Raw genomic sequence first — 9,895 nt, 5'->3', positions numbered from 1 at the left:
CTGGAAATCTTATCTATTTATATATTTCTTATTCTAATTATGTCATATAAATAAGTCACTAATTCAGATTCGAACCATGAACACTCCGAATGGCAAGCGGCTTCGATTACTCCTCCTCTGTATCCTATCTGTCAGAAAATCAGATTTTTGCCAATGATATTTTTCATCCATCGCATATATGTTATAAACAAATCGTTTCACTCGTGTTTTATGATGTTTCGTACAACGAGTTTATTTATAATCTATTACGAAAAAGCTCCTTGTTTACATCTGCAACCATCTGTCATTGCTGTTTACCGTGAAGCGCGATTCAAAACTATTTGTGTAATTTTATAAATCCTCCTAAAACATCCGTAAGATTCGTACAAACAACTCCGTTCAATCAATTAAAAGGTATGTTAATACATTGATGCATCAAAACTATGAGGTTTTAATTTATTTTCTAATTATTACGCAGATGTTTACTGTTGTGCAATTTTTTGAAAAGCAGCAGCTGCAGGTGCTTGCTGTTCCGGTTTCGTGGGTTCGTGAGGGGATTTTGATGTGGCCTAAGATTCCCTCCAACGAAAAGTTGGATAAAATGCGAACCGAAGGTCATGAATTTCACGGTGCTACCAAAAAAATTCCGGTAATTCCGAGCCGGAAATATAAAAGCCTCCAGGCAGCAGAAGCTGCTGCAGAAGAATTGCTGAAGCAAGACGTGTCTGACATCGAAACAAAAAGGAACTTATTGAAGCACCGAAAAGCTAAGCCTATCGATCCGCGCCCTCTTAAGGACTATAACAAAATTATCCAAGGTAAGTTCCCAAGTTAATGGAAATTGTCGATCATTCTAAGATTATTGTTTGAATCAGGAATAAATTCATCGAGAAAAGTCACGCCGACAAAACAAATCCAGTTCAATGAAGATCCAGAAGCTGGTCCGTCGAAGATATCTGATGCGGTATCGTCTCAAATGCTTCTGCCATCATCATTTGTCTATTCATCTCCGACGAATCATTCGCAAGTGACCCCGACCAAGCGCGGGTTTTGGATATCAAGAAAGGTAGTCCACGCAGTGCCCTCTGATGCAAGAAAAAACGACAGGGGTTTAAATTCACCCAATCTCACTGTTCCGCTACAATGGCGTGCTTCTGCTACCCACATGACGGAACCACATCCATCATTGAAAATTTTGAACCCACCACCAACCAGCGTTATGCCAGGACATTCACGAAGCGCACCGAAGTCATGGAACGAACAAACTAATTTTGCAGGTAACATTATAGTACTATTATAGTATTATTGTTAAAATTCCTCCTCAACATGTCGATGGCGTTATTAACATATTTGATGTTTTCAAGGTGTTACGACCAATGGCAATGGTGTATTGGAACTGTCGCAAGATCAGCAGCAATTCAGATCAATATACGTTACTGATGACAACATAATCTATATCAATCCTCCAACTAAGAATTCCGAAGTTGACGAAGCTTCAGGTAGGTTTTAATTCTTATTTTTTTTTTTAATTTTTAATTATGTCATATGAATAATTTTTCAAATTAGAAGGGTGACTGTACCGATTTGGACCATGCTTCCTAAATAGACCACTCTCTGGAATTAAACATCAAGTAAATAAATTTGCTATGGTTTATTGGCTCCCTTTATAAAGATTATCTATAGAAACGTGTTTTCCGAGGTAGTTAAATTAGGAACTGAAGTGGTCAAAATCAACACGCTCCACCCTACTTTAAATTCATTTTTAATTTCACATTAAATTATAATAATATTAACAGATCACAATCTAACCCAAGCAGTACAAGTCGGATAAAAATGGTTGCAGCAACTTGATTGTGACTGAATCCGACTACATATAAGTTGCAGTAACCCATTTGCAACATGTGTGCTGCTTCAGTTCAAATTTTTGTCAAATAAAATCCATAGTGCTGTATTTTTATATGGTACAGTCCCTTTCTACTTTTGCCAACACATCATTAAACCATGCTATGCGATAATAAACCTATGAGAGCGTTTCAATAAACGGGAAGATACTCTGTATAATTATTTATTAAATCTAATGAATTAAAAAATACTAGTACGTAGTATATTAATCTTGATCCACTTGCTTTTTACAATTAAGGATTTGCATATAAACTAAATATTGTTTCAGGAAACCTAGTGGATACAGATACCAGTGGAATCAACGTCGCAATCACGTCCATGAAATCAGATGTAGAAAAATTGGGAACTTCAGTTTCCGAGTTGAAGGCGGACGTCATCCTCATAAGAAATGAACTGACCTCACTGAAAGGAGACATAACTGACTTAATCAGTACATCGATTCGACAAGTGGTTGAAGATTGCTTGGCCAAGAGTTTCCCACGTTTTGCTGCTATGGTCGAAATGGATAGGAGAGATCAATCAACATCTCATGATGGAAAGTTGGTCGAGGAACATAAACTAATAAACGTTGAGGATGAATTAGTAGAGTTCAACAAGTTATTGGCCAACAAACAAGTTTTTGAAGATTACGTAAGTTTATTTATTTATTATTATTATTATTATTAGAGGTTCGTTGTTGCTAACCAGATAGCTATCTAACAAATTGAAAATGGTGCCAGATTAAGGGTCGAAGCACACGTGCATTTTTTGTAACGCCACACATATGCAAGTGCAATTGAATAAACACGACATCAAATGGAGTAATGAACACGTATACTGCCGTTATACGCATATTTGTCCCATGTTTGCTGAGATTTCCTATGTACATGGGACAATAATGCGTAGAACGGCAGTATACGTGTGCGTCGCTCCATTCGGTGTCTTTTTGGTTTTGCCTTTACGTGACGTTGGAAAACGTGGGTGAGATTTCCTAACAGTGTTACCATTCCTTTTTGTTATAGTGATGTACGCAGCACTCCATTGCAATTATAGTACAGTACCATACATTAAAGCGGCGGAATGCAAGATATTACTTGGTGCTCATTATCACTAAGTCTTATTCTTTCTCAATTTTTCAGGTCAAGTATTTCACGAAAATAATTCCACCCGCTACATACTGGGAGAGAGGAGATTCTGCATGCTACCTGATTGTGGACTGTTTGTTCACCCGAGGCTTTTGGAACTCTTTCACGTGGACTGGTATTAATAGAGGAAACAAGTCGAAGCGAGGTTTTCGCGAATTTGGCAATGTTGTGCAACTGCTTCTCGCAATAGTAAACGTTGGTGATCCAACATATACTAATACCAAGTTGGAGACGTTCTGCAAAAATCGCCTCTTCCGCTACTCGAAAGCAAGATCTTCCAGCAAGCTGCTAAGAAAATCTACATGCCGTCGAATGAAGACAAAGAAGTGTGAAGCAGTTCAGAACCTCGATAACGCTGTTCCAGCAGTTGATGACGAAAAAGATGATGATCTAATGGATGACGTCACCACCGACTCCAACCAAGATGAGTTGGAATTCGAGTCAGATGATGACGTTGATTTGAAATCGCACGTCGAAACATTCATGGACTCAAGCGAGGATTGATATTCATTTTTCATGTGACGTGGTCTTGCTGATGATAATTTAAATAATAAGAAATGGATTTTTTTTTTTTAATTTTTTCGCTTTTTTTAACTAATTATAATACAAAATAACATGTGTGAATAAATCTAGAAGTATGAATGACTGCTTACTCACTAATTGTTGTTGAATTAATCAAGTGTATGAATGAGAGGAACGAATACAATTTCAGTTTTTCGTGGAATTGCGACTAGTTTGCACAAAATGTTATTAATATCATATGTAATCTTCTGAGAATAGTTAATACTTTTTGCGCTAGCAGCATGAATGTGAATGAAAGAAGATTTAAACGGTTTTTCAAAAAAGTCATACTTATTTAAGATTTTTCGGCCTTCCATCGTCCTATCCGAAATATTCCCCGCTATATTTTCTAAACAAAATATGGAAAAGTCATTTGTAAGAACCCATTTGTCTTGAAAGTTTGTACTTAGAATAAAATCTGTAAATGTGATTGTTACTTTTGTTTCTGTTCTCTCTACTGAATGAAGTGATCTTTGTTCTGCTTGAAAAGCAGTTTTGGTAATTATTTCCGTTTTACTATTAATTAGTTCTGATAATCGATTTGCAATTTGATTCAGTGGCAGTGGTCCACTTTTTAGCATCTTCTTAATTGAATGGAGATAATTTTCGAATGGGTAAGCAGATAATGTTGATAATGATCCAAACCTGGTAACTTCTTCTACTACATGGCACAAGTTATGAACATTGCTTGTGAGGTACTCTATGCCATAATATTGTTTGTAGTCATTTATAAAATCAATGAACAAATCCTTGGCAATTGGTAGCATTTCTTTATACCTATCCGCAGAGCAAATCCTAACTGCACAAAACAATGTAAGAAAATGTTCGTAGTACTTCTCTGGTAAATAATCTTTAAGTATTACGATCCCAACGTAATTCAAAAAATTTCGATGTTCCAAACCCTTCCATAGCGATGCAAATTCCAAAGAACGCATTCTGCGATGAATTTCTTTTGGAAACCTTATTTTTATAAGAAAATCAGATATTTCTGTCTTGTCTGTAGTGCTCCATTTAGCGCGTTTCGTCATCGAACCTGTTCGCCATCCATTGAATAATCTTCGCATTACACCCAATTCCAACAGATGGAGTGCGTCTGAGACAATGATATCTTCAACCAAATCTATAGGTAAATGAACTAAAGGTGTATCACTTCGTTGGTGTTCAGGATACTCTTTGTTTCGGAACTTTTCATTTGTTCGTGGTGGTGCATCAGTTTGAGGATATATTACTGTACCAGCGGTGTGACAATATTTTCCTTTCGTAGTGCACTTCAGACAGCCATGCTTTCCGTTGAAATTGATCACGCCCTTGATAAATGATCGAGCTGGAGAATCGCAAATAAAACAACGTATTCTGACGGCTACGTGGTGATCATTTACAGTCACTCCATGATTGAGGATAGGATTAAGTTCATTGATGAATGGCTGCAGAAACTCGGTAGCGCTTTTAGGTTTGCTAGTTCCATAATATATTCCTACTGCCATAGGTGGTATATCTGGAATTTCATGGATTTTACAAAGAATGGGCCAAAAGTTTTTAGTACTACTTTTATGAACTGGTAAACCATCAATGTTGATATTCAATGATATCGACAGAGGTCGGTCAAGCTCTCTCAAAGCGCTTTGCAAACAGTTCGCGAGCCCCTGGTGCCAATACTGTCCATTCTCTGACATTTCAATTATATGAAGGTTCCTGGGTGTCTTCATAACGGTGCGTGCATCAGTCGGCAGATTTAAACTCAAGTGAGAGTTGAGGATTCCGACAAGAGATTTTAATGCCGCTTGTGTGATATGGAACTCAGTACACCATTTTCGAATATCAGCCAGAAAATTCGTACTGTCAGCTATAATACGTTTTAAATTAATATTTGAGTTAGAATTGGAATTTCCGCTTCAATACTTACAGCCGGGGCTACCTGTAGGCAAGTTGGCATCTATGATATATGAATTTTCATCATTTTCCATATGCTTTTCAATCTCCTCAGCCAACTCTTCCCATTGAGGAAGCTGTTGATCCTGTTTTTCTGAGGTTTCATTTGTTCCTTCATTTATTAGGGTACCATTTTCTCCAGTGAGTAACCATTTTTGCCTGTTACGCTGTAATAGCCGGCTATACGCCCCACTTTTTCGAGCTTTAATTAATTTTTTTCTTTTTAAAAATTCACGCATTTTGCTAAAAGTATTTGCCACAGAATATCAATTAGATTGAAGCCGTTCAATTCACAATCTGATTATTCACATTGTATGCTGAAGTGTCAAAAAGAGTATGATTATTTTTACTGCATAAATCGTAATGTTTCTTACAAATTATCATATAGTACGATCTATTTTTTACAAAATCCGATGTGATGTGACATTTATCAAAATTGAACGTATATTCATCCGAAAACAAGTTCTTGTGACTAAAGGTGTATATAATGTGAGCTTGATAGTACAGTTCTACGATTCTGATTTATTCATCGCAATAAACTCGCCAAGTGACATTATAAGCGAATAAATCAATCGTTTATGTATACTATTATGCGATAGAGATTCAATATAATAGTTTATGCGATGTAGTGTATGCAACCTTAAACGACTTCTGGTTGTCTGGGAAAATAGCGCAACGTGATTTTTTTTCCTTTCATTCTGACCGGGACAAGCCAAGTAACAGTAATATCGATTCGACAGCATTCACACCTTTTAGCAAGGCAGCATCGTCCTACTATCCACTTTTTCGGCCCGGCAGAGTCGAGGCCAACATCAGCCGAAGCATAGCCATCAGTACAGCAGTAGAAGAAGTTCCAGAAGCAGTCCACCCCACAGACCCGACACCGCAGCAATGCCGAGCAGATACCGGAAACGGCAGCAGAGTCGAGCCGAGGCCGGCCGGCATCAGTATAGATCCGAGACAGGCTGAAGAAAAGCAAGAGAAAGAATTGCGATGCTTTTGAAGAAACCGTGTGTGTGTTTTGGTTTCGAACAAGAAACTCTTTCGGTCAACCAGTTGTCCATGAAAAAGTTAATTTCCGGCCCTTATCAGGGCCAAGAAAGATAATGATAATGCTCGCAATTGGTCACCGGTTCATCGGTCGGCAGTTCGTATCCCGTTGGTTCCATCTGGAGAAACAACACACGTCGGCACATACCTACACTGCATGAAGACATGAGCACCCAACATTAGTTTTACAATCCACTGCAACATGACGCAACAGATGGACGCTGTAGTTGTGAACTAAAAGCTAGTTAGTCGGCGAAAATTGGGGGCGTTACCACACATAGGCAATAGAGGGGGCGCACACTAAAAAATAACTCAAATACAGTAAAAATTGAAGATGGTTTTCGAACTCCGCAGAAAGTGGGAACGTCATAAAGCGCTTTCTATGACCAAAATGAAACCTACGACCACAAATCATAAATAAAGACTTGCATTGAGCAATACATCAGAGGGTGGGTGGAGGGTGTTTTGTAGTTGCCATACTCCTAGCTGCAGGGGCCCATGGAGTGTCAATTGGCACATCATGATCAATACCAGTGAAGCCCTGATTATATCATTCTGGCCGCGTGTTAGCGACAAGATATCGCAGTAATAATATTTGGATTGTGTAATATTGTGAAAGCGAAGTCGGACATTCTAATCTTCTAGTAGAGCCGGGTAACCCTGACTTGAATCGGCGAGTGGGCTAATGGCTAGCCTGTCTTCGGCCGTCCGTGGCGAGCCTTGTAGCACGCTGTCTAATCCTGGCACCAAGCTTTTCCTGCTGGGTGGGAGTAGGCTCAGGTGCCGTTTCCTGACTTGCGCTGATCTGGCTCTGAACAGGTAAATGTAAACCAATGCATGAACACCTTGCATACCGAAAGACATGCAACGATAACCATGGGATCATTGAAGGCGACTTCTCCAGTAGAATTCGACGATAGCCACATGGGGGGCCTAACAATAATAAGTGATTTAAAAATTAATTCTACTTAACAATAATTAATCAAAAATTAATAATTAATTAATAGCACCAGAGTTTCCCCAGCAGTGATGGGGTATACCCCTAAAAATACGCTCGGCAAGTGACTACGGGATGCGGGTCTCTATACATTTCCTCCCTTCCTACCTGTGCGTTCATGTCACCGATGACGATTTTGACGTCCCGCAGTGGGCATCCTTCGTATGTCTGCTCCAGCTGTGCGTAGAACGCTTCTTTCTCGTCGTCGGGTCTCCCTTCGTGTGGGCTGTACACGTTGATGATGCTATAGTTGAAGAAACGAGTTCGCGAGTGCAAGGCAGAACATTAGTAAGGAACTGAAACAGAACTTTCGGATGCTTCGCCCGAGTCGCAAGACAAGAACAGGACGCGTTTATCAGGGTAGTGGGAAGAGAGAAGGCCGACAAAGGTGGCCGGCCCGAAACAGCTAAGGCAGCAATCCGGCGAAGGCGCTCAGAGCAAAGCCAAACGACATGCGACCATATATGCCAAACGTTGTCTGGACGGAACAGATTGGGATACATAGGGCGTCGACCCAAGAAGGCGACTTCTCGGCCCAAAAAGACGAAAGGCACCAACCAGACGCAAGTCGCCTGGCCGGAAGACGGTACCAGCCGGCACAAGGGACCGAAAATCCATGGCAGCTGGTCAGTAGGGCAAAGCGGAAGTCGAGCGTATCTCGACCTGCAAAGAAAGCAAAGGATAAAGACGAGGCCTTGTTGGTGAAAACAGATAAGGAAAAGTACACCGAAGTCCATAAATCGATGCGGGCGGCAGGAAAGCTTTCGGTGCTAGGTTAGGACATGCAAAGCGCCAGACGCACCAAGACCGGTGAAATGATCTTGATTCTGAAACGCGGAGCGCAAGCTAGTGGGACGGACTATAGGAAGTTGGCCCAAGAGGTCTTGGGTGACGACGTCCATGTGAGGTCGTTGGGGGCGGAAGTGACCCTCCAGTTCAAGCAACTGGACGAGGTTACGAACGCGGACGACGTCGTCTCTGCCATTAGCGAGCAGTGCGGCACAGAGGTTGAGAAGACATCTGTACGCCTAAGAGGCGGTACCTTTGACACGCAGGTAGCCTACCTCAGATCAGTCACGGAAGCCAAATAAAAGTCATGGAGAATGGAAGTTGAAGATCAGCTGGTCAGTATGCCCAGTAAGCAAACTCCAGCCGCCATCAGTGGGCAAGTGCTATTCGTGCTTAGAGTCGGGATACAAGTCCTACGACTGTATGGACCCAGACCGTAGTAACCTGTTGTTGTAGAGCAAACATAAAATACGCGTGGAAGGTTTGGTTGTAAGGAATGGAATGATTTATTAGGAAAAAATAACAAAGTTGGTTTCTAGCAAACGTTACTAAACACCCGGTATCTTGGATCGCTCGTCCAGCTAACACTCCTCCTCGAGTAGTCCAGATTTCACACCGGCGTTCGTTCGGTGAGTGACCAACTTCCTTTTTTGTAGTGGTTTGGTCAACATATCAGCAATCATAGTTTCTGTGAGCAAAAGATAACTTTGATAAGCTTCTTCTTAACCAGATCTTTGACGAATTCGAATTTGGTATCCACATGTTTGGATCTCCTCTCTAACTTCTCGGTTTTAAGTTGTTGGATTGTACTTTGGTTATCTTCATATAGTATAATTTCAGCTACTTCATTGAAATCTAGCATCATTTTACGAATCCATAAAAGCTCCTGACTTGCTTCGGCAACTGCTATAAATTCTGCTTCAGATGAAGAAAGCGCCACACATGTTTGTTTCTTTGCACCCCAACTGATTGCTCCTTCTCCGAAGAATATTATGTAGCCTGTGTTCGATTTTCGATCGCGATGATCTCCTGCCCAGTCAGCATCTACGAAGGCAGTCATGTTTGACTCATCTATTCCTAAATGTAATCCATGTTTGGCCGTTGTTACAAGGTATCGCATCACTCGTTTTGCTTCCGTCCAATCCTCTGCCCTTGGGGAACTAACTTTGCGGCCCAGTAAAGAAGTGCTGATGGCTATGTCCGGCCTTGTATTCACAGCAACGTAGAGCAATCCGCCAATTAAACTCAGATATGAATTGTTATTGGGCAAAAGATCACTCTCCTCCTCCTTTGCTCGAAGGTAGCCGGGTTCCATAGGTATGGCTGATAGTTTCGCCTTGTCAAGACCAAAACGTTCTGCTAATCGCTGTATATAATTTTGCTGATTGATTTCAAAACCTCCTCCTGTACATTGATTGACTTGAATTCCGAGATAGTGGCGTACATCACCGAGTGGATTAACTTTGAACCTTGCAGAAAGAGATTTGAGAATCGCATCATATTCTTCCAAAGTGTTACATACAATTAGCATGTCATCGACGTATAGTAGTATGAATGTTTGCTG

At 40.5% G+C, this 9,895-nt stretch overlaps 1 protein-coding gene across 1 annotated transcript; it reads left to right on the top strand.

Annotated features, from left to right (window-relative positions):
• The first annotated feature begins 457 nt into the window (after positions 1 to 457).
• On the top strand, positions 458 to 3,531 carry LOC134221474 (uncharacterized). The gene is made up of 5 exons (XM_062700665.1): positions 458 to 797; positions 855 to 1,256; positions 1,344 to 1,478; positions 2,150 to 2,511; positions 3,000 to 3,531. The coding sequence occupies exons 1-5, from the start codon at positions 458 to 460 to the stop codon at positions 3,507 to 3,509; spliced, it is 1,749 nt and encodes a 582-aa protein (XP_062556649.1). The 3' UTR covers positions 3,510 to 3,531.
• Positions 3,532 to 9,895: the final 6,364 nt, after the last annotated feature.

This window comes from Armigeres subalbatus, chromosome 3 (genome assembly GCF_024139115.2).
Source record: "Armigeres subalbatus isolate Guangzhou_Male chromosome 3, GZ_Asu_2, whole genome shotgun sequence".
Lineage (NCBI taxonomy): Eukaryota > Metazoa > Arthropoda > Insecta > Diptera > Culicidae > Armigeres > Armigeres subalbatus.
Note: the sequence above shows the minus strand (reverse complement) of the source record. Positions and strands in the feature narration are given on the sequence as shown.

What these genes read in the sequence shown, in the direction of transcription:
- LOC134221474 (XM_062700665.1), top strand. Translation starts at nt 458, where the DNA reads ATGTTTACTGTTGTGCAATTTTTTGAAAAGCAGCAGCTGCAGGTGCTT. An exon ending in CTATAACAAAATTATCCAAG is followed by an intron (nt 798 to 854) that starts GTAAGTTCCCAA and finishes TGTTTGAATCAG; the next exon opens with GAATAAATTCATCGAGAAAA. An exon ending in CGAACAAACTAATTTTGCAG is followed by an intron (nt 1,257 to 1,343) that starts GTAACATTATAG and finishes GATGTTTTCAAG; the next exon opens with GTGTTACGACCAATGGCAAT.